Source organism: Acomys russatus, chromosome X (assembly GCF_903995435.1).
Source record: "Acomys russatus chromosome X, mAcoRus1.1, whole genome shotgun sequence".
Taxonomy (NCBI): Eukaryota; Metazoa; Chordata; class Mammalia; order Rodentia; family Muridae; genus Acomys; species Acomys russatus.
In genome coordinates this window covers 13,970,504-13,995,720 of record NC_067169.1, presented here as the reverse complement: position 1 = coordinate 13,995,720, position 25,217 = coordinate 13,970,504, and the positions used below count along the sequence as shown (strand labels likewise).

The window sequence follows — 25,217 nt, the reverse complement described above, 5'->3', positions numbered from 1 at the left end:
TTAAAAAGAAATCTTTTGGTTTTTTTTCCAAGACAGGGTTTCTCTGTGTAGCTCTGGGTGTCCTGGAACTCACTCTGTAGACAAGGCTGGCCTTGAACTCAGAGATCTGCCTCAAAGGCATGTGTCACCACTGCCAGGCAAAAAAGAAAACCCTTTTTCTTTTTAAATAAAGTAACAGAAAGTTTCTTTGGTGAGGGTAAGAGCTACACTCCTTTGTGGGTATAAGTGTTTAGCATGCAGTTGGGATTACACTGTTTTGGAAAGTGGCATTAATATGTTCTCTAGGGTCCATGACGTCATCAATCACAGGTCAGGTTTCCAGTACCAGGCGTCAATTTCCTCCTTCTAAATGGTCTTCACGTCCAATTAAATGGTTGTTGGCTACCCTCAAGGTGTAAGTGCCCCTATGCACTCTACAGGATATTTTGCTGTGCTGGTTATGGCTGTGGTTCATAGGCTTTACAGATGGGTAGGACTTTTAATTGCTTTTCTCCCTTGGTACCTTATACAGCACTTTCCAAGCCCGTGAGAGCTAGCCCTTAGGGAGGAGGCTTCTAGGTTACTTCTAGTTCAATTCATCCAAGCCCTGTGTCCAAAGCCTAGTGTCTTGAGCAATAGGGTCTTGCTTTCAAGAAACTCCTTTTTGTAGCAGATAGGGACCATCACTGAAATCTGTAACTGGTCAAAATGCAGAGAATAAGTGACCGTGGGATATCTATCCTTAGTTTGTACGTGTACAACATAACCTCTACATTTATGGTTCAGCAAACATTACCAAAGAGGGGGTGGAAAAAACTGTTAGAGGGATGGTTAAATAGGGATCAATTTTAAAAATTACAAGCTTATTAATAAATATTTATATGTTATGATTTTTTTCTCCAAAACCACAACTCATGACAGAGAAACCCTGTCTTGAAATACAAACAAAATATAATATTAAGATTCGTGTATGTATGTATGTTTTCTTGGTTAAACTGGAATCCAGCAAGCCCCATTGATCCACCTGTTCTGGTCCCAGTGGAGCTGGGGGCGCAAGTGTATGCAGGTTGCCTGGTTTGTTCCATAGGTGCTGTGTGGTCTGAAGTCTGGTCCCCAAGTGCATAAGTGCTCTTAACTACTGCACCATCTCTTCAGTGCCCCCAACTTTTGTTTTCCTCTGTGTATGGGTGTGTGTGTGTAAGTGTATGTACCCACATGGGTGCAGGTGCCTATAGAGGCCAGAAGAGGGGACACACACACACACAAACACACACACACACACACACACACAGAGAGAGAGAGAGAGAGAGAGAGAGAGAGAGAGAGAGAGAGAGAGAGAGAGAGAGAGACAGACAGACAGACAGACAGACAGACAGACAGACAGACAGAAAGGTGAGGGGATGAGCAATGTGCAAGAATCAGTTTTCTCTTTCCACTGTGTTGTTTTGGAGGCTAGAACTCAGGTTGGCAGTCTTGGGGTGAGCAGCTTTGCTTGCTGAGCCGTCACCCCCATCCTCACTTTTGTTTAACTGTATCCCAGAACATTTCTTGGGAGATTATTTGCATCTCTGCTTTGAAAGATAGCTGTCTTATCTTTTTTCCTCTCTCTGAAGACTCAAAGATTCCACTGGGTGTGGCCAGTGCGCGGAGCCTTGCTCACACACGCCACCTGTCAGAGAGGAATGAACATTCTCATCCTTTGGTATTTAAGGTGGGGAATAGAGCTCCATCTTTCCTTCCTTGAGTAGGAAGGAAACGTGTGTGTTTGCCCCCCAAAGCTCACTGAGCTGGGGAAATAGCATCATTCTTGCTAAGGGTGTGAAATGTACCTCCAGGCTCACATGGTACTTTTGGGGGGGAGCTTATGGAATTTCTAGGAGTTGGGACCTAGCCAGAGGAAGCAGGCTGCTCTGGGGGTGAAGCTTGGGGATTCTATCCCCCCATCTCTGATTTCTGACTGCCAAAGCTGTATGGCCAGCTGTCTCATATACCTGCTGTGCCAGCAAGCCATTCCTGCTGCCGTCCCTTCCCCACCATGATGGACCAGCTCTCGCCTTAAACTGTAAGCCGAAAGAAACCTCCCTTCCATTCCATTGCCTCTTGCCAAATGTTTGATCAGAGCAATGAGAAAAATAACTAACACCGTATTAAGCAGTTCAAAAACACACATTGTCTCTCTGGCTTCCACGCCGAGCCTGTTTCTTCCATCTTCTCCTTTACAACAAATGCCCACCCTCCCTGCAGCCCACCCTCTCGGCAATGAAGACAAGAAACAGACGATCTGGATTAAGAAGTGCAATCAGAGGGGACTAAGCTCTGCTGTTGGTGCAAGAAGCTACAACCTATATTCAAAATGGATGCCTGGCAACATAGGCCTAGGAAACTTTGCTATAAAAGCGCAGGCAACTTTTTGCTTTATTAATATTCATTTACCTATCTTCTTTTGTGTATACCTGAGGATATGTGTGTACATATTCACATGTATACACACATGTGTCACTGCATGTGCTTGTATATAGAGGCCAGAGATTTACTTACTTTATTTATTTATTTATTTATTTATTTGAGACAAAGTCTCTCACTAAACCTGGAGCTTGCCAGTTAGCCTGCTGGTCAACGAGCGAGTGTCCATCCCCAGGTTTTCTCTGTTTCTGCATCCTCCTGATGCAGGCTTTCAGTAGCATGCCACCATGCCTGGCTTCATATTTGAGCGGCTGTGGCTCTGAATTTAGGCGATCATGCCCTTGTGGAAGTGCTTTACCCACTCAGCGGTTTCCTAGGGCATCTTGCAACTTTTGGGGTAAGTTTTAAAGTATTTTAAGTGTCTTTATTTTTCTCTTATTTTTGACATTGTAGTACAATTACATCCTTTCTCCCTTCCCTTTCTTCCTCCCAAACCCTCCCATATTTCCCTTCTTCCTGTCTTTAAACTCCATGGCCTCTTTCTTTAGTTAGTTGTTTTACACACACACACACACACACACACCTATACCTATATTCTTATATATAACCTGCTCAGTCTGTGTAATGTCACCTGTGTATGTGCTTTCAGCACTGACTATTTGGTATTAGATATCAATTGGGATACCATTCCCTGGAGGACACGGTGTCTTTCACTCTGGGCATTTCTCAGTTGCTCATCGTTCTTTGTGTGCGGTTGAGTCTTCATGGGCTTTTCTCTGTCCAGTTTGGCATGTCTATTGGTGCCATCCTTGTTCAGCCCATAATTGGGCAGTCTTGTTGGTGAGACCTTATGTGTGCAGCTTCTGACATTCCTAGAAGACGCTCTCACCAGCCAACTTCCTGATCCCTGGGCTCTTACAGTCTTTCTGCCCCCTCTTCCACAATGTTCCCTGAGCATTAGGTGCAGGAGTTGTTCTGAGGATGTATCAGTTGGGACTGGGCTTCATAACTCTTCATTTTGATGAGTTGTGGTTTTATGTTTCTGTCTTTTGCAAAGAGAAGTTTCAAATGTATTAGGTGCCTTGTATGCATAAAGCCCTGGGTTCTATCCCCAGCATTTGGGGGTGGGGGTGGTGCGAGTATTAGGGGAGCTCAAGGTAAATCAAATGTTCCCTAGTGAAGAAAAAGAAAGCCCCATTCTGCCAGGTGAAGTCAGAACCTAAGTCACCTCTGCCTGACAGCTACATGCCTCTACTGCCACCTTGAGCTCAAAGCTCCCTGGCTTCATTCTTCTGAGGTCAGGTGCCACAGGGACAGAAGCTGTGGACCACAGGTCCAGTCTGTTCTTTACTGCCAGAGAAGCCGAGAGCAGATCTCATGATGTCAGCACTGGGAAGATTTACTTACAGTGTTGAAAAGTGTTAAAAGATTCCAGGTCCGGTCCAGGGCTTGTCTTTTCAGCGGGGGTCCCCACCCCCAGCCCCTGCAGCTGAAGATTGAAACAGGGGCCCCGAGCATTAACTACAGCTTTTGTTTTTGACAAATCCATTTGAATTCTCTTTTAACTTTTGGCACAGGATCTCATGCAGCCCAAGGCTAGCCTTGAGTTCTCTATGCCTTGAACTCTTTTGATTCTCCTGCCTCAGCCTTGAGTGCTAAGATTACAGGCCGTATCCCACCATGCCTGGCTTCTATTTTAGTTCTTAAGATCCTAAATTTGATAGTTGAGTTTATTGACCCTTTCCTCTATGGTCCGTGCTTTTGTATTTGTTTGACTTCAGCTTAGAAATTATGCCCTCATAATTTCCTTTTTGTGATTATGTAATGGGGCTCTAGAAATTAGTCTGTTTTCAAAAAATGTCTCCCCCACCCCCCAGCTCCATCTCTCTACAGGAAATGCCATACTGGGAGTGAAAATAGCCCATCCTAAGATCTGTGGTGCCAGGAAAAAGATTATTTCCCTGCCTGGGAACCTGAACCCACAGCTAAATCTAAATATGCATATTTTCTATTTTTTTGCTTCATCTTTTCTATAAATTTTAACACTGCTATGTGGGCAAAGCAGAGGCAGATGGAGAAATTCTGTCTCCCCAGTTTTGGTTAAATGAATTTTATATACACCCTCCCCCAACACACACACACACTCTGTTAAAGCAGGCTAGTGTTGGAATTCTTAGCCAGGCATTATGTCTGGGATTCTGGGAAGTAGTTGCTCTAGACTAGCATCTTTGACTTACAAAAATTCTGTTAATCCCTAACCCTTGACAATATAAGGCTTAAGACAGGTTAATACTATCTCCTTCCCAGCTTTTGTGTCAGAGTCTTAAGGTATTTTAATTATATGTATAGTTAAAAGTCAAGCAAGATATCATTGGTATTTGTATCTATAGATGTATTCATCTACTTTCCTATTTTCTCTTGACAGTTCTAGTTAGCTTTAATTTTTTTCCCCCAAGACAGGTTTCTCTGTGTAGCCTTGGCTGTCCTGGACTCACTTTGTAGACCAGGCTGGCCTTGAATTCACAGAGATCTGCCTGCCTCTGCCTTCCAGAGTGCTGGGATTATAGGCGTGTGCCATGGTACCCGGCTAGCTTTAAAATATTTATTTTGTGTGTGTGTGTATGTATGTATGTATGTGTGTGTGTGTGTGTGTGTGTGTGTGTGTGTGTGTGTATGTATGTATGTGTGTGTTTGGGCATGTGAATGCCCTAGTACACGTCAGGGGACAACTTTTAGGAGTCAGTTCTTTCCTTTCACCGTGTGACTTCCATGTATTGAATTTACATCACCAGCTTTGAGAGCAAGCCCCTTTACCTGCTGAGCCATCTTGCTTGCCCCTAGCCTAGCTAGTTTAGTTCTGGTTGTGTGTCATATGTTGTACCAACAAAATTACTTGAAGAATCTATTTGAAGCCTAGGGTGATGTGACTTTCCTTCCTGGAGGAATGAATTTTTCTGTGAGGCTCCTTATGCATAGGCAATCTGGGCTCATGGGAACCAAATGCCAGGGCTGGAGCAGATGTGGAGAGCACTGGTCTACTTGGGTTTCATCCACTGGCAGGCAACCTTTTGTGGAAGTGGCAAGTGCCCCTGGAGGAGAAGTCTAGGTTTCCTTCCTGCTTTGTCCCAGGTCCTAGCCCCTTTTCAATCAATTCCTCACTAGAGCTACACTGTTCATTCCTTTTTGTGCATGTATGTATGTATGTATGTATGTATTCCCATATTATGTGCACTTGCATTTGTGAGTTTGTGTGCAGGTGTGTGTGTGTATGTGTGTGTGTGTTCTCAAGCATATGGAGGAAAGAGCTTGATTGACATCAGCTGTCTTCCCCCATTGAGTTTTTCTTTTTTTCAAGACAGGGTCTCTCAGTGAATCTGGAGCTCAGCAATTATGCTAGACTGGCCGGCTAGTGTGCTTGCGGGCTCCTCCCCCTTTCCAGTTCTGGGGTTACAGGCCTGTGTGTTGTGGTGGTGTGTCTGGTCAGGGACTTGGATTGAAGTTCTCATGTTTGTGTGGGAGCTGCTAAGGATATTTGCATTATGCTTTGACTAGATCCTTTTCAAATTAGGACTCAGTGTTAGAGTTTGTCAAATGGTTATTGTGGGCAGCTGCAAGTATGATCGTAGTTGGTGAGTTTGAATTTTTTTTTTTTTTTTTTGTAACTAAGATATATGTTATATAAAAGAAAGCCTCCAGCCCCCAGGTTTTGGGTTTGATCACATATATCTTTTTTCCCCTTTTTAAAAAAAAAAAACAGGGTTTCTCTGTGTAGTCTTGGCTGTCCTGGACTTGCTTTGTAGACCAGGCTGGCCTTGAACTCACAGCGATCCACCTGTCTGCCTCCTGAGTGCCAGGATTAAAGGTGTGCACCACCACTGCCTGGCCCATCACATAAGTCTTTGTAAGCACCACCCTACAAGAGAAAATGGACACTCCTAGCACTCAAGAATGTTCTATGGGAAATTCTGTGAAAATTGTTAATTTGTAGTGAGCCTGCCTTGTGCAGTCTCTGCTTCCTCACCTCCCGCCTCAGTTTACTCCTTCACAGTCAGAAGCCACTTTCCCTCCAGTAGCTCATCAGAATTGAACCAGTTCCTCTGGCAGTGATGACTGTGAGGAGGGGCCACAGCATCATTGATGGAGCCTCCTTCACTAGTCTTCCTCGCCTATAGAGTCAGTCTAGCCCCTCCCTGCGGCCATATGCAATTAAGGCAGCGTTGCATACAATAGTTGGTAGAGTGGCTGATATTCAGGAGAGGTCTTGAGGCCTTCCCCACTTCTTCATGAGTGGGTGTAAATAGTCAACAAGGCCAGCTAATGTGATTCTTTTGCAAGAAGGAAAAGCCGAACGTTTCCCCCCCCACCCCGCCAAGATGGTGCTTGCTTGGCTTGGAATAGCTTACAACTGTGTGTGTGTGTGTGTGTGTGTGTGTGTGTGTGTGTGTGTGTGCGTGCATACATGTGGTGGTCAAAGGTCAACCTCATGTTCCTCAGTAGCTGTTTGCTTTGTCTTTTGAGACAAGGTCTCTCACTGGGGTCTGAGGTGCTCCAGTTCAGCTAGGTTGGGAGGCCAGCTGAGGCCCAGGATTCATGTCTCTGCCTGTCCAACACTGGGATTACACGGCTATGTTATGATGCCTGGTTTTTTTATATGGCTGCTGGGCATCAAACCCGGGTTCTCATGCTTGCTGGCTGGCACTTTCCGGGCCAGCTGTTGCCCCACTCCCATCATGTCTAGACTCTTCCTACAGTGAGAAGTTTGAGTAAAGCCTTGAAATCACTTGTATTCATTTCCTTATTGCGAATCTTAAGCGAGCATGTAAAACACACTGGGGCTTGGCTCCTTTCTGGCACGTGTGGGTCTCTGCAGTTACATTCTTTTTTTTTTTTTTTTTTAGATTTATTTATTATATATACAGTGTTCTGCCTGTGTGTACACCTGCAGGCCAGAAGAGGGCACCAGAGCCACCGTGTGGTTGCTGGGAATTGAACTCAGGACCTTTGGAAGAGCAGGCAGCGCTCTTAACCACTGAGCCATCTCTCCAGCCCCCGCAGTTACATTCTTGAGCAAAGCAAAAGGCTCCTGGAGCAGGGAATGTGTCGACTACGTGAGCAGGGCACCCCAGAAGCCATGTCCCATACTCTAGCTAGACACCAAACCAAATCAAACCGAACCGAACCAAACCAAACCACAAAACAGCACCGCTATCAAGGCGAGTGATAAGGCTGGAGCGCGCCCTCCTACAGTTTTCAGTGCAAATGTCAGACAACCACATGTGCTGAACTGCAGCGCCTACACATTAACATCAATTTCGACTTCTCTTTCCAGCAGATGTCACAACTTTTTTTTTTTTTTTAAAATAAAGATCAGAAGCTACTTGAAATGTGCATCCAAATGCAAATTGAAATCTGTCATAGCCATGGCTGGAGGAGAAGGGTTCCTGGCTGGCCATCGGGAGCCTGGGGCATGCTCTACCCAGAGAGGGAGGAAGCCATCCCTCTGGTACAGACCTTTGCACGGGAGTGGTGGTGGTGGGGTGGTGGTCTGTAAGGCCTAGCCATGCAGAGGGTGTAAAATCTGGCTATTCCTCTTCTACCATTCATGGTGTTTGTTCCCAGGCTGTTTGGCCTGCAATCCGAGGAGACAACTGCCTTGTCGTGTTTTATACATTTTATTCATACATTTCTCCAACTTTGAAATGACAAAAGCCCAAGTCTATGGTTTCCCATTACACAGCATCCTACAGGTATGTATAGTCTACAAAGAACACTATGCAGTTTCTCTTCTTCCCCTGTCACACGAGATAACTGATTAGGGTGTCAACTGGTATTGTGCTGGCAGTGCTACCAGCATTGCGGTTGTTCAGGTGACAGGGCAAAGGGATTGGGATGGGAGGGCGTGTGCTAAGGCATGTAAATAGATACACACAGAGAGAAAGAAAAGCAGGACGTTTACAAAGAATCCGAACCTTTCCAACCCCTTCAGCTCCTCTTGCAAGCTAAGGCTTTGCTGTACCCTGCGAATACTTACAATCGGATACGGTGAAATATACAACAACCATTAACATCTCTCTCTTTTTTTATCACTGAGACAATACTTCAAAACCTTTTATAAAAAGGCAATAATACATACAGAAAGAAAGAACACGTTGGCAAAGCTTTATGCAAAGCCACCCCAGAACTGATCTGAACGGCCATGCACCTACACTGCACTGGAACAGGATGCTGTGGTCTCAGCACCACCTGCCTGCAGAGGACATCCCAGGCGACATCAAAGACTGGAAATCAATCCCTACCCCCCCAATTCTTGGTCTCTGCCAAATGAAAAATAAAGGCAAGGCCACTCTCTGTGGAGGAATGCCTATTTCTACTCCCAAGCACATGTCCCTCTGCTGGGATTCTCTCCTGGGTCCAGAAAGACTCATCCCTGGGCCTTACTCACATCTCATGCTACAGAGAATGGATTGAACTCTAACTAGTAGCAAATGTGAGTTTTTGCCCACACACAGAGCTGGAGTTGTGCTTGGGGCCAGAAATGAGGTCTCTTGCGTGGCTGCAAACATCTCCTTCCATTTTCTTTTGCTTGGTCCATTTGCACAGGTTCATTCAAGCGAGTTAATGGAGGGTCAGATGACAGTGGGAAGTCAGGATGTTCTCTCCCATCCCTCTAACAGCTAAGACTTGGGGATGCCTGCCCCAGAGTTGGTGCTGTTCTTTCCCTATAGCTGCTGCTGCTGCTGCGGGCTGCGGGCACCAACAAGAAATGCAGATGGGAAGGCTGGGGTACTCTTCCTCTTCCCCCCCTACTTCTGGATAGATGTGATGGCTGAACTTCACTCTGTAAGCTGAGCAATCTGAGACTTCAAACAAGTTTAAGGCAAATGGACGTGCGCAGTGCCCAGGCACAGGCAATCAGGCCTCTGAAGGATGGTCGTGTAGCCAGTGGTACCACACAGAGAGGAAGACCCTATTTCGAAACGGGCCAGAAAAGGGCCATTACCCCCCCAAACAAAAGCTCTGATGAGAAAAGCATGCAGCCCTTCTGAAAGCCATAGTAAGAAGCAAGGCATCTTTCTAAAAGAATTCAGCGGAGGCGCAGAACAAGAAAGATGCTGCCGGGGCTTCAGTGTGCCTCGGCTTAGACAGCCCTTGTGAAGAGAACAGACCAAGCAGGTCTGACAAACTCAACTCTGACAAAGAGCCACTCACTGCTAGCTGCCCACCGGGTTGCTGACCTGAAACAAGGAGGGATGCGGGCTGCTAGGGACTTGATTTTGGAATGCTTATCAGTGCGCCCTCTAGTCTTCTGAAGGAGACATTTGTATTAAGAATTCAAGCTGGTTTCTCGATAATGTTAGTGGCAAGCTAAGTTTAATCTGCTCTGTGTGGGAAACTGACCTGAGATGCTAAAGGAACATCCCATCAGTTGGAGACAAGAGAATGCTTTGGGCTGCCTCATCCTTTAAGGGGCAGCTTCCATTCTGGGTAGCAGCTCATTTCCTGGAGGGTCGCTCAATAGACTCAACTTTTGCAAAGAATAGACTGGCAACCTTAATGAAGAGATAGATCCCTGATTGGAAAACAGAACTCTGAGATGAAAAGCTTGAAAAGATAACAGTCATCTCAAAGAAAGGTGTGGCCTGCCTGCCTGCTCCTGGGGCTGCTTCCTGCCTCTCGCTCTGCTCTTCACATGCTAGAGAATTCTGCAGCTTTACCTATTCTGGCACCAATATGCTGAGACTTTGCCTTATGAATGCAAATGGCAAGAACCATAGCCTCTCTGAACAGATATTTTAAGCCATTTCACCTGACTGACAGGGTGCATCTAAAAAAGTTACAATGTTATCTCTACACTGGGAAACTTCCAGATGAATTAAACCGACACTTTCCTTTTTCAGTGTTCGGATAGGAATATGCTGCAGGTGAGAAGTAATTACTGCGTTATGATTAGAAAATAAGGTCACTCCATGTTTTTAACAAAGAACTTATGAGATCCAAACACTCCCTCTCCTGTTGTGGGGAGTGGGGCTGGGGTGGCAGAGACAACCCACAATCTGGCTTTCCGACTCTTGAACTGACTATTGATGTAGAACTTTCTGATCATTTGCGCTAAATCTTTAAAAATGTGTGTGTGTGTGTGTGTGTGTGTGTGTGTGTGTTTATGCTGATGAAATGGAGGCAGTCAAGAAGCTGCTAGCAATTTCTTCTGATTGCTCGGGGGTGCGATTGTACTAATAATGCTCTAAATTCAAAAGTGTTTTCTCCTCAGGGTTATGAACGCCCGCTTCTGAACTGTGAATTAGTGGAAAAGAAGAGATTAGCTGTTGGGGAGGTTGCTGTGTTCTAGGTGCAGGGTTCCCACCACCTGCATAAGGGCAGGAAGGATGCCTGCCTGTGCTCTTCTCTGAATGCCCAGAAGACCAGTGAGGAGAGAAGTGCCCCCCCCACCCCCCCACCCCCCCGGCTCCCAAGTACTAGAATACTTCTCTCAGTCTGGGCTCACAGGCATTTAAGCTGGCTTCACTTTCCTATGTTCATTTCTACCCGTAGGAAAGTGGTAGATGGCTACAGCCAGGCCTTGCCAGCATCTCTGGAGAGCTGCTCTCAAGAGCGAGCAGGGGCATGAGGGAGTCTACCAGAGGGAGGGATGGTTCTGTTTCCCACATGTTGGTTGTAGTCTTCTTTGTGCTTTACTGGAAGAGGTAGAGCAAGTACTGGGCCACTAAAAAGAGTGGCTTATGGTCCGTACAACTGCAGTAATGGTGGCTGGCCAGGGCATCGGATCAAGGTCAGCACTATTCAGCCCCAAGCAACTCCTGGAGTTTCCTCTCTACCTAGCAAGACCCCATGGTTGAGCCTGTCTCTGGTGTGCTGTTTGGTCACCCCATTGTGGGACCGAACACAAGTTATTCCCACAATATCTTGGTAAGTTGTGACCCATCTGGGCACTGACAAAGAATGGTATACAAACAGAAACCAAATGGTATAGTGTAATAATAGCTGGGGAGGGTGGGATGCTGAGGACAGGAGAGGACTATGAACGCAAAAATGCCTTTCTCTGCTCAGTGCCTAAGAGGAGCTGTTCAGCCCGGAACTCATTTTGCACATTCTGCCAAGGCACAAAGTGATGGAGGCCACCTAACCCGCAAGAAATGAAAGTGATGATGCGTCTCCAAGGACCAGAGTCATGCCATGTCCTCTTACACATGAAGGGGAAATACTCTAGTGACCTCTGGCAAAGAGTCTGAGAACTCCAGCCTGAAGCTCCTCTAGTGAATCTGACAGCATGGCAGGGGATGAGATGGTGAATGTTTCTAAAGTGACAAGGACAGGTGACTCCCCTGTGCCAAGGGATAGAGCAAGAGGAAGGAGAGACCACAGGTGGCCCTTCGAGTCAGATGTGGTCCAAGCTGTGCCCTGGCAGGCGGGCTGCTTTGTTGCCCTGCCAACTGATACTCATTTCTGGGCCTTTGATGGGTCAGTGAGCATCTAACAAATTTTAAAACTGAAAAGATTACCAGCTTGGAGATCTGAACAAATCTATAATGAAATGAAGGACCCAAAGGCATTTAATTATTGAACACATACAATGAAGTATATTTAAAAAAAAATGGTCAGACTGTCCTGTTAGTTATCATTTTAAAGGAATTTACAGGGCTGTTCTAGATTATTCTTTTGGAGTAATTCAGTTTGTAGCAAATGCCTAAACTGGTTTCTTCATTGCACAGTATATTCTCTTTAAATGGGTGCTTAAAACAATTACATACAGATTAAAAATCCGCATTTCTTTGCTTAATTAAAACGTTAATACTCTTAGACAACACAGATCTGAAATGGCGAAACCAGCAATACCCCCTCCCACCTTACAACAAATTAAATTGAGACAAAATTACAAACACATTTCACTACATGATTATTATTAATAAAAATCAGTTTCCTTTTTTTTTCTGTTTTATAAAGTTGCCCGAAATGCAAGGGATGTGCATAGGTTTACAACTTAGTCATAATAGCAATTTATTCTTATTCCCCTGGGTGTGCCCCGTGAACGGAATGTACTTTGCTGTAATTACAGATTGTTTTGTCCAACACAGACACACCGACAGCATAAACGCTCGCGACTGTCCACATGCATTAAGAGTCAAGACCCAACTTCAAATCTCTAAAAGGTTTACAGGGTGCTTCAAAGAGACAGTATCACAGTATCTGGATGTTACATAAAGGACTTAAAAAAAAGAGAGAGAAAAAAGGCCTTTAAAATTTTATGACTGTTTTGTAATCACTAGACTAATTATTTCAAATAAATAAAGGAAAGAAAGATACTCCAATCCATAAAATCAGACTCTAAAGAGAATGTAGTGTTCCACCCCCAGTCAAGGTAACAGAATCATTGTTTATTATTATTAAAATAGATTATAGAAAGCAGCATCTATTTTGTGCAGTTTTTAGGGGCCTTGGAAATAAAAAGCTATGATTTCCAAAAATATAACATTCCAAAGGATTGAATAATACATACATTTAAAGATACATTTTATTAAAGTTTAGGAGAACTGATTAAAAAAGATACTGTCTCTTTAAATTAGTGTGTAATTGATTTTCTCCTCTTATCTATTCGGACATGACAATAATTATAAATGTAGGTCACACTACAACTAGGTAGTCTCTAGGGACCACGACCTGCTGACACAAGGCCGATAACAAAGAGGCTTTTCCACGTAGGAGGTGGCTCCCAGTTTTATACTCAGATAGCCACGGAAAAGCCTAATAGACCCAGGAGACTGGGACCCACTGTGGGGCTGTGCACACGAGCTCGACAGCTTCCTCCAGATGTCTGATTGTCTCATCAATTTCATTGTTGATAATTGTGAGATCGAAGTAGTGTGCATATGTTCTCTGCAAGACGTCGGACTCCTTCTGCAGGCGCTGAAGAGATTCATCCTGCATAGGGTGGCATGGTGGAGAGGCAGGTATGGGAGAAGGGAAAAGCAAACACAAGAGAGGAGTCAGTTGAAGTCTTTCTACATTTCAGCCCATTTCAGTGTTAGAACAGGTCAAAACTAAACAATGGTGGGGTACAAGGCCAAGATGACTGTGTGACAGAAGAGATGATGGTCCCTGTCCTGTGATGACAGGGTTGCAGAACTCCCACTGGCAACTGTGACTGGCTGATATGCCACAGGGGTCTCTGTAGAAAGTAGACAAAGCCAACACTCCAGCAAACACATGCCTTCCACTGGGGGATAGCTGGAGCTATCCCCAGGGCCACCTCAGGGGAGACCAGGTAAGGCATGGATTTCTAGTGGCTGTTTTATCATTCCTCTAAGCTGGGGCAGACCAAAGTTACTTCCTAATTGGTGGGCGTGCTAGTGAGGCTGGGTTGACCTCATCTTGGTCTACTTCTCCTGTACTCTAAAGCTCATTTGAGTCTCATGTATTTGTGCTAATAAGCCTTGTCTTTGGATGACAAATTAGGTTGTATTTAGCCCTCATCTACTTAAAAGGTTTAGTGTGTTCCAGAAATACAATGGCACATAAGAGCCCTCGTTTGATAGCAGTCCGTGCCAGAGGCAAAGCTTTCTGGATGCTACAAGCGATGGCTGGAATAAGGCCATTTCCTAAATACAATAGTAACTGGTATCTGAAGAATGCCCCTCCTAAGTTGGTTTGCACTGGAAATGGTCAGGGAAATGCCATTGTGCACATATTCATGTCTCTTAACAAAACAACTTCAAAGCCTTGAACTCTAAGTAGGCTCACTGCAGGATGACACGCCCCCCCCCCCCCACCCCCCCCCCCCCCCCCCCCCCCCCCCCCCCCCCCCCCCCCCCCCCCCCCCCCCCCCCCCCCCCCCCCCCCCCCCCCCCCCCCCCCCCCGTACACAGCTGGCCTTAGACCAGGCCAGCCAACAACAAAAGGGAATCTGGGGTCCTCACCTTGCCCCATGAATATTGCTTTGAGCCAGACTCTCTCTCACTATGTAGCCCAGGCTGGCCTGGAACTTGGGATCCTCCTGGCTTAGCTTCCTACGTGTTAGGATTATAGGCATGTGCCATCACACCTTGAATACTCTAAAGGGTCACCAGAAAGAAGACCTGTTTCTCTGTTTTCAGGAGGTCAAATTTTTTATGCTGAATTCACAAAGGTCAAATTCAAGTTTGAAGTTTGTGAGTAAAATGAACTACAAGCTTTCTGTCCTAATTGCCAAACACTAGGTAGTTGTAAACTATTGGTTGGAGACTTATACACACAGACAGACAGACAGACAGACAGACAGACAGACAGACACACATACACACACACACACGCGCGCACGCACACACTTACACTTCCCCTGCCCTTGGGATGAGACAGGGCCTCTGTGCAGCCTAGGGCTAGCCTTAGTCCATATTCATATGTGTACATACCTATAACTTTGTTTATTTGGTTACTACCCCCTCCTCAATCAGCACATATAACTTGTGTTGTGTGTTCTGCTGTTGCTGTGTCCCAGAGCTAAGCAGAGTGGTATGCACACAGTACGCACCTAATAAATGCTAGTGAAAGAGCAAGTGTTTGAATGATACTGCTCCCTTTAGGATTTTTGTAAGTATTAAGTCTACTGTCAGAGACTGGGTGACTGTACTAGCAAACAGGGCTCAGGGTAATAGAGTCTGATCTCTGGAGAATGTCATAACTGCGATATTCAGGGACCAAGGAGTGCTGGGTGCCCAGTCCTTGCTAAGGACCCCCTTCCTCCTCTCTGAGGGTATAGCTCTCTGGCAAGGGCATGAGCAGGTAGGACATTCTATTCTAGCCCTGTGCAGTGACAGACAGAGCCCAGGGCAGCCAGAAACTCAATGTTCTTTATCGGGGTACTCTGGCCAATCAAAGTCAACTGGTTTCATCACCCTCTACAGGAAGTTCAAAGCAGGACACAGCATGCTTTGAATAGCAGTGTTACCTATCCCAGTGGCTCCAAGATCTCAGTCACTAGTCACCTTCTGAGGGTCTAAATACACACATTATGCTTGTACCTGAAAAGCATATTATTTTCACTGTGGCTCAGTGTTACGAGAAACAGCCCCAACTTTCAGCAAACATGTGGTCCCCCCTCAGAGCCAGGAGCGCTTCCTATCAGTGCCTGGAGGCACAGTTCTGAGAAGTCAGTCTGTGTGCCAGGGATGTGGGTGGGAGGGTAGGGGGTGGGGGTGGGGTGGGGGTGGGGGTGGGGCTGTCTGAGCTCTGCAGTCCTGGGCCTGGGACACTGCTGGCAAGGTCTGGTTTGTTCAGAAGACTGGGCTGGTGCAAAAGCCCAAGGGAATTCAGAGCTAGACAGAGTTCTCATTCCAGAAGAACAAAGCTCCTGTGGCCCCATCCTCTAAGGTGAGGCGGCTCTGCCAGCTTCTTTTGCAGCAGCTCGTCCCCTCACATGGGAGCAGGCTTAGCTCAGCGAAAACAAAAGGCCTTTATTCCAGCAGCAAAAGCAAGGGTTTATGGGAACAAAACATTTACATTCTATACCTATCAAAGGACGCGGGCCGTATTTCATCAGCTCCTAGCTGGTACTTACAGGCAATTTTCTGCACCACTTTGGCAGCTATGGAAAATTAGTAAAAGGGTAGGACAACAGGCAAAACAAAAACAAAAACAAAGCAAAGATGATAATTCAAGAAAAATACATAGTAACCAAGGAAAAATGTCAACCACAACGAGGAGTTTCAAACACACATGGGAAAGTAGAATTTTACAAAAATATGTCTTTTGCCAATGAAATGACAAAGAACAGAGCCCCAAAATATGAGCAATAAAGGTCAACCTAAATATTAAAAGCACACACAACTTCCAAGTCTCGATCTAACTGTACTGTAAGAATGGATCACAGGGCACAGTCGAGAGTCTGTTGATGGGTTCTAGAACTGGCAAAAATCATGTTCTTCACGCTAAGTTCGCACAGGAGTGTCTTCCTAGCTCAGGGCCACAGGAAGCAGATGTGATTATACCACTGTCAGTACATGCTGCCACGCCTACCTTCCCAGGAAGAGAGCCTCTGTAGCTTGCTGAGACCTGGGGCCAGCTCTGGAAACTGCTACTGTGAGTTGGCTTGCAAACACCCAGACTCTATTCCTTTTGTGGTGCTGGGGATGGCACCTAGGGCCATGTTCACACTACGCAAGTGAGAAATGAGGCTGCCTGGCCCGGGCAGCTCACTTCTAGCTTTGCTAATCTCCAGGGGTTCTCATGAGCAGAGGGAACTTGACAGCTCCATCAATGTCACAGATTCCTTACGGTCCCTCTTGGCTCCAGGAGCTGTCACTGCCTTAACACAATCCTACCACGGAGGCAGTAGACTAGCAGCCCAGGAGGGCAGACTCTGCTTAGAACACCTCAGTCTTTGGGAATTGAGGGGGCCTCCCCTCGTACTTTAGAAATAGATGCATTGAGTATGGCTGCGAGCTGTCCCACTGACTGCTCTAGTCTACGTTGCATCTCCTGGAGCAGGCTTCCTGCTGTGCTAGGGATGAGGAGGCTATACTTCATCTAATGTTTTGATCTTGAACAAACACCCTGCCCGTGCAGTCTAATTCCCAATGCTGAACAAGACCCTTGTCCTCTGGGAATCAGAGTGCTCAGCAAAAGGACAAAGCTGAGTTTTGCTCGGGCGTCTTCAGTGCAAAGCATACACACTGCTTACCCCAGAGTGGGCCGAGCCGGAGAAGGGCGAGTTCACTCTTACCTCATTTAAACCTGGAGTGATAGTTGGCGCCGCAATGAAGACAACAAACGGAGCAAACTCAGCAGTTCTCAGGACCTTCAGTGCCTGTGGGAAAGGAAGAGGCTTAGAAGCAGAAATAACAGAGATGACATGCGTGTGATACAGCTGAAAAAGTCAAGGCCTTGGCTTCAGTGTTTGGCAAGGTATCATCAAATGTACCAACTTTATAAGTAATGTATACTGTTTCCCTCCTAAAGGGTGGACAACAGCTCGGAAAAGAAGAGATGACAATTGGACCTGGTTGTTATGAATCTCACAACTTATTTGTTGGTTAATGTTCATTTAAACGTGGTGATTTGATGGAGCCTGAATTTTAGTTGCTGGAAGGAAAGGTATTCTGGGGGAGAGACTTGGATCTGCAGGCTGCTTTGTCTCAAAGCAAACTGCAGATTGCTAACCAAAGAGAACAAGCGCTGGCCACCGTCATTGGGTGGGTTGTGTTCACATTTACACAGGCCTTCTGACAATAGGCCCCCTGGGGGACTCATGGGGGGGGAAAAAGGGAGACCCTTGCCCAGGGCTGCAATCATCAAGTCCTGCCACTAAAGACATTGTGTGGCTGTCATTAATGCCTTGATGCATGCGGGGACATGGCATTCAAGTGGAAGGTCCTCTGAGGCATCTTCTAGTACATTTCCAAAACGTGGTCAATCTGTGCAAATGACTAGTTTGCTTAAGCATGAGGCTAGGCTGTGATAAGATGCCGTAGGAACCAACTCTGTGAAGGCTCACTGTTTCTGTTCCTCCCCGGGGAAGCCATGATATTCTCAGAGGCCATAAATAACCATCCCAGGGCAAAGCTGATCACATCCAGGTACGTAACCCACACGTGACTGACGTGAGAGTAATTCGTAGGCATCAGGAGGTAAATACCTTGCTATTATCTTCTTAATTTTAGTTTTCTTTCCCTGAGACAGGTATATATGAGCTGGCCTCAAACTGGCAACCCTTCTGTATCGCTGTTACAGCTGTGCATCCTATGTGAGGCTGCTTGCTGCTTTTTATACAAGAACCAGACATGCCTATTTTGTTAACTATACGTTTTATTTTGTAAATGATCTTTGATTTTGTTTTCTTTCCCCTGTCTCTTGCACTCCAACCTTAGCCTGGTTTATAGTGTTAGCCCTTAGACTGATTGCCTGCCTCTAGTTTTGGGACTTTTAAATCCATATCTCAACCCATTGCTAGCTGATCTTTTTGAAATGCAAGTTCCACCTTCCTCTCTTAACCTGTCAACAGCCCCACTTCTGCATTGCAGGGAAAGCACGTGCTCCTGAGCATAAAGGCCGGGTCCCATGCTTAACTTCTACCTAGCTCTGTTTCATCTCCTGGGTAGATTGGCCTTACTGAACAACCTTTAGTCCTGGAAAAAAGCCAAACTCTTTCCAGCTTCTTGGTCTTTTTGCTTGGTGCGTCCTCTCCCTGGAGTTCCTCTCCTCCCTTCTTTCCCATTGTCCTTTCTGTTTTTCAGAATCTAGTTTCTAGAAAGTTCTTTTCTTGAACATGATCTTATATAGACAAGAATGGCTTCATACTTCTGATCCTCCTGCCTCCATGTCCTGAGCGTTGGGATTACAGACATGCCCAGTTTATGCAGTGGTAGGGGGTTAAATCTGGGGCTTCATGCACGCTAGGCATGCATTCTATCGATGGCATTGGCCCTTGAGCTCCTGATCCTCTTGGGCTGCTGATAGCACACCTGGCAGTCTCCCTGGAAAGTTAACCATTGGACTCGGAGGCCCTGCTGTGTGCTCCTGAAGTACCCATCAAACAAACTGGAAACACAGTCACTGGGGGCAGTTTGAGGGCAAAGGCTGTGTCTTGTTCAGTTGTTTCTCTTATACTCGATATGGTGCACCATAACTGCCTTTATGAGTCATTAAAAATGTAAAAACAGCAAATCTAATATGTACAACACTTATCCTGGCCTTTGAAGCTGGTCTCACGAGAGAGCTGCTGCTCTCTTGGCATGTCTAAGCACACAGATTTCTAAGATCCAATCTAACATTAAAGGTTCTTGTTTATGAGTATAAGCCTGGCCTGCACTAGGATTTTAGTTCTAGACTTTGGTCACATGCCTTTGGGTGGATGAGGGGAACCTGGTTCACTGTCTTATCTGCCCAAAGCTCTTTATTGGTCAAGCCACAGGCTCAGAGTCTCCTACTAAGAATGCTTTCTAAGCTTGCCCACATTCACTTTTGATGGAGGCAGCTGCCCACTTCTTTGTTCATCTGTTGTGACTGAACACATGACTCATGTAAGCTTAGAAATGTCCACTTTGTCACTATTATCTTGAGTAGTTGTTTTTCTCCTTCCCATGCCCTGGCAGCAAAAAGAATACAACATCAGGCAGGATATAAGGCTTCCTCATAATTTCCTTTGGATTTCCGCCCCCCACGTCCCTCCCTTCCCTTTCAACTAAGATATGGAAACATCCTACTTGCTTTTCTCCCTGAGGTACCTCTGAGTGCCAGCTGGAATGGCCCATAGCCTGCACCCTGAATAGATCTTAGAGGACAATGATGATGATAATCAGGTAGAAGATGGTTTGCTTCTTAGTCACCCACCCTGCTGCTCACCCAATCCTGTGAGTGCTGTCAATTTCTAGCCTGCCATCATGCTATTGCACAAACCCGTTCCTTGGAAAGCAGCAGTTTAGCTCCCAGTGCATTAGTCATACATACATTGTCTGCTTCTCTGAGTCTACAGCCCATAAGGAAGGCCACCCAACTCCTAACTCCACGAAAGCCCCAAGGGAGGTCATGTCCATCACATTGCCTAAAACTTACCTCTAGGCCCCTACCCCCATGACAGAAAGTTTAGGACCAAATGTAATGCTTATCACAATAAGTGCGGTAGTTCTCGTGTTAGCATATTTGCTTCTCTGTCTTTTTCATGCCTTTCTATCTTATATTATTGCATCTTCCAAAATTCCAATGTGCCTCAAATCCCAATTGCGATTTTCTTGTCTAGTTAGGCCTTGGTTTCAGCATTAGCGCACATCTCTTCATTTCCAACCATCCCTATCCTCGTATCCTACTCTAGTTCTGGTTTTCAAGCAGCTGCCATTTTAGATCCAGGCTCCGCTTGGGTAAGGTTCCAAGTTGCTTCAGGGACAGGAAATGGAAGTGCTCATAAGGATGCCCCCTCCTGTAGGTGGTTAACATGGGAGTTAAAGATGAACTCTAAACCTCTCATTTAAGGTGACATACAAATTTGTTAATATTCACAGGTAAATCTCTCTGTATGTGAGGAGAGGAAGAAAGGAAAGGGAAAAGGAAAGAGCAGGAGGGAGTTGTGGAAGGGAGGGAAAGAAGTAAGGAGGGGAGGTGGAGGGAGGGAGGGAGGGAGGGAGAGACAGACAGACAGAGAGAAAACATACTGTAGAAAAACCACTGGAAACATACTGGATTCAAATAATCACTAGATTCACACTAGATTTAAAAGGCATCACTCATTTGTGAAAGAAGCATTTATGGAGATAATTCATTTTGCAGCTCATCTACGTATGGCTAAGAATTAATCTCAGGTTTTCATTGCCAAGGAACAAGAGCTCATTTGACTCATTAGGCTACCGTAGTTTGCGAAGTTACAAAATATACAGAAATGCAGGGGCTTCGGGAAGAGCACAGTTACCTCACTGTGCTAACCAGAGAACAGAGTGGCCCTGGCTCCTGTCTGTGGTTTGGTCCTGAGGATGGAACCTAGGGTCCTCCTGCATGCTAAGCACTGCCCCAACCACTGAGCTAGGCCCTCAGCCCCTGACTCTGGTTTTAAGTTTAGCTTCCTCCTAAGTTTGGGATTCATCTCTGGATGACAGGTTTTCTCCCTTTGGGCAAAGGCAAAGCTATAAATAATCTGCTATTTACTGGGTTTGACCTCGAATCTGGCCTTGAATTTATCATCCTTCTGCCTCAGCCTCATCTTCCTGAGCGTTGGGATTAACAGGCATGCACAGCCATGGCCAGCAGCTAGTATTAACTTTGTAATGCTTCTGATTGGTAAATCAGAAGACAGTTCACGTGAAAAACCATGATATTCAGCCCCCATGACCTACTACAGTTATTATCCTACAGTTTCTGCTTTATTGATATAGATTAGTTTCTTGAGTTATAGTTTGATTTCCATGAGAAATGAGCTTTATAGTATTGTTTCAGGTTTCATTAACTTACAGGCTTTCCTACATGCTGAAAGAAAAAAAAAAAAAACCCAAGGTTTAAACTTTAGTATTATGCACAAGGTAGGAGACCTAGAGGGTGCCCTAGGTTACCTCACCAATGATGGCACAAAAGGTTGGGATTTATCATAAAAAAGTAAAAAGCCCAACACAGTTCAAACCTCACTTTCTACGGGCTGGAAAACATTACATGAAGCCTGTTTTTTTTTTTTTTTTCCCCAACTATGGCAGAAGATAGTGATAAGAGTTCCTTAAGGTTACCAGGACTGGCAGTATAGGAATCCAGTCTCTTGCTAGTTTGAAAGCAGCCAGGTTACTAGTTTTTTTTTTTTTTTCCTAGCTTAGTATCGCTGCCATGGTCCTCTAGGTTTGAAGGTGGCTCAGCGCACCTTATCATTTAGTACTGGTACTTAAATTTAGCCTCAATTGTCTGAAATAAATTAAGTTGGCAGAAAGCATTAGACATGGCCCAAGTGAGCTGAGCACCAGGCTTAGGTGGTTATACAATGGGCCACCTATAGGAGACGTGGCTCTAGCTGTAGTAGACGTTGAGCAGATTAAAACAAGAAAAGCCACAAGGCACTTTTCCTCCTTTGGAAAGCTTCTGAGGCAAATGCAGGAAGGAATTTCATCCTCACCAGCTTGTCTTCTTAATTGCATTTTTAGCTTTTGGCACATAGCCTGGCATGTTAATGCTAATGCTCAACAAGGGCGTTGAATCAGACTGAAATACAGTAGAGGCCTCAATCTAAGCAGCTAGGGTTGGGAAAGGGGCATGAAGGAACATGTTCTAAGGACAAGGGCCTGCCTGAAATAAGTCACTCATGGCCACAGACACCCTGAAAGCAGGGTGAAGGTGCTCCCCGGCCCTGGAGAGAGTGGGCTGAAGGCAGGGAGGCCCAGGGGTACCCTGTTAGTATGGACTCCATAGGTATCCCAGGTTGTAATGCCATACATAGCATCCAGCTAGGAGTCAATACTGGGTAGGAGAGCCTGGGACCAGAGTGGTCAACCAGTCCATACAGGGGCCATATGGCTAGGGTAGAGGCCAGGGTGCCTAGGGCCCACCCACAGGGGCCAGTGGAATTGAGAGATCACAGTTGTGAGAGGAGGGGAAACAGGAAGCAGGAGAGGAGTACAGGTGAGCTCATCCAGCAGTCAGGGCAGCAGGGGCCAGTGTGGCCGGCAGGAGGAGTTGCCGGGCCAAGTGCAATGGAGAAAGGATCTGCTGTGGACGTCCTGATGAGGCTGAGAGATGGGTCTCCCGCTCAGCAGTGCAGAGCAGTGCATGGCTGTGCAAGGGCAAGGGGACAGGGAGAGCTGGGTGCTATGAGTGGAGCAGCAGCGGCAGCAGCGGTGGTGGTGGTGGTGGTGGTGGTGGTGGCGGCGGCGGTGGCAGTGGCAGCGGCAGCAGCAGCAGGGAAGGCAGAAAGCCCTTGGAAGTGGCCTGAGGTAATGCAGAGGGATCTGAGGAGCCCTGCAGCCAGCATACTGCTAGAGACATTACTACCAGCAGAAAACGACGTTCAGGTGAAGACCAGTGTGGAACCCAAGGAGAGGATGTCGAAGACCAGGACCAGGATTGAGACTTTGCCTCTAGCCACCCCTGGCCAGAAGATTTTTCCAATCCCTAGTAAGGAGGGATTAGTAGTTAAACAAAGATCAATCTGTGTTACACATCATCATATTTCGTTCTATATAGGTCCAAGTTAACCATTAAGTAAACTACAGTGCTTACTTTACTGTTGTAGTCCTCCCTAGCCCCTAACCAGATCCTATTGTGGTTCCCACAGCTTGGAAGTACAAGATGAACCTGTTGGCCATGGATCCCAGAAATTGAGACATCAGGGCCCAGATCATACAGACTGTTCAAGCAATTAGGGATGGCTATGAGACCAAGTCTCATGCAATGGCCTCTCAACAGGGACTTTCCCTGCCTGGGACAGGTACAGCCTCCTCCTGCTGAAAACAGAGCCTCCTCAACCAGGGGCAATTCTCCACATCTCAGCAGGTGGTACACTCATTCTAATCCAAGTGATAAAAGGTGTGGGGTATAGATCCATCTTAGAAATGGCAGGTATGAGTCACTAAGAGTCCCCATCAGCCTGTCCTGTAAGCTCTGATGCCTGTCACTCCCAAGTCCTCTTCCTTGTGCTTTAAGCCTCACTTCTACTTGGCTTATGCTCAGGCATGAAAAATTAGCCTGTCAGCATTTCTGTTTTGCTTGTTCATGCTAAGCATTTGCCCCGCCCCCCACCACTGAGCCATGATGATGTCATCCCTATGTGACGTCTCCAGATTTCTCTTTCTCAAGTTCCATCATTGCTATTGCTTCCTATATAAGACTTGGTTACAACTGATTAAATCAACCGTCTTTCTATCTAGTTCCTTTTTGAGTCCTCTCCAAGTTTTTCATTTCTCTCTTTAGGAAAGGAAATTGCAGAGACTGAGAGCCACATGGGCTCTTAATCCCTGCTCCAGCTAACTCTGGGCTCATCACACTTGCTTTCATTAAACTCTGGCTATTTCACATCCACACCTCAGGATCAGTTTCTCAAGTGATCAATGTGAGATATTGGCAGGCGCTCTATTGGCCCAGTGTGGGCTGTGCCGGGAGGATAGAGGTGGGCCGCTGTGATAACAACTGCAAGAGTGTCCCATCCTGAGGTCAGGTAGGATTCCTGGCAGGCACAGGCCCAGAGCTTCTGAGTAGAAGCCACGGAAGAGAACACTTTGCTTCTTAAATGCGTGCTGTGTATGCTGAGTTCAGTGGCAAGTCAGTTTGCACCCTAGACTGTTGACCCAGGCAGTCCTGAGTACTGAAACTTTTCTGTGGCTTAGAGAATTCTTTCTGTGACCCAAAACTTTCTGATGGAATTTTGGATTTCAGAATCTGAGCTTAACAGCATGCAGGCAAGATGAGAGTGGGTTCAGGGCGGCTTGGACATTACCTGAGGCTCCACGTCCAATATTGCAATCAGCCCCTGCTCGTGGATTTTCCGAATGGTCTCCAGTTTTGTTCCATACATTGCATCCTCATGGCTGCCGTACTCCAAGTATTCATTATTTGAGATGTCTTGCATCATTTGGTCATGAGATACAAAGTAATAATTCTTGCCATTTTCTTCATCTTTCTTTGGAGGTCTGGTTGTATCTGCAAAGTTCCATTCATGAAAAGTTTAGATGGCTGGATTGATGAGTTATACTACCAATGGACCTACTCAACTCAGTCATTCTCTGTGTGTGTGTGTCTATGTGCGTGTTCTGGGATCTAGGTCTTTGTGTATGCTAGGCAAGCACTCTACCACTGAGATCTGTAAACTGAGCTCCTCAGTTGTTTCTTAAAAGTGGAATAAGCCACAGCTTAATGTCAGCCCACAGCTATAATGCCATCACTTGGGGTGTGGCAACAGAAGATTACAAATATAAGGCTAGCCTGGGATATAAGAGATCTTGTCTCAAAAAAAAAAAAAAAAAAGAAAAAGCTGGTGTTTCTTTAAGAGTGTCTCATATTCTCCATGCCCATCTCCAGTAATGTTGCAGAAGCAATTTAAGAACCACATTCATCTGTATACAGCAGCATATCAGTTATTTTTTTCTTGTGGTTGTTTGGTGAATATTTCAGTGTTGTGAGATATGTTTTATGCCACCTCAGAAGGAAAGACATGAAGTTACTGTGGTGGTTTGAATAAAAAGGGCCCCAATATGAGTCAGGTGTTTAGTACTTGGTCCTCTGTTGATGGAACTGTCTGGAGAGGTTGAACCTGGCTAGAGAAAGTCCTGCACTTAGGACAGGTTTGGAAAGTTTGTAACCCCACTTCCAGCTTGCTCTCTCTTGCTTTGTGTTTGAGGCTAGAAATGTGAGCTCCCAACTTCTTGCTCCTATCCCTCTGGAACTGTAAGCCAAAA

At 45.9% G+C, this 25,217-nt stretch overlaps 1 protein-coding gene across 5 annotated transcripts in view; it reads right to left on the bottom strand.

Moving 5' to 3' along the window:
* Positions 1–10,843: 10,843 nt before the first annotated feature.
* The window catches only part of Cask (calcium/calmodulin dependent serine protein kinase), a 337,437-nt gene continuing 323,063 nt past the window's right edge, over positions 10,844–25,217 (bottom strand). For all 5 annotated transcript variants that reach the window (XM_051141460.1, XM_051141461.1, XM_051141462.1 and 2 more), the window contains 3 exons: positions 24,260–24,462; positions 17,093–17,176; positions 10,844–13,317 (listed from right to left, as the gene is read on the bottom strand). In XM_051141460.1, coding sequence (XP_050997417.1) covers positions 13,141–13,317; positions 17,093–17,176; positions 24,260–24,462 — 464 coding nt within the window. In that variant the 3' untranslated portion in view covers positions 10,844–13,140. The remainder of the gene's footprint in view (positions 13,318–17,092; positions 17,177–24,259; positions 24,463–25,217) is intronic.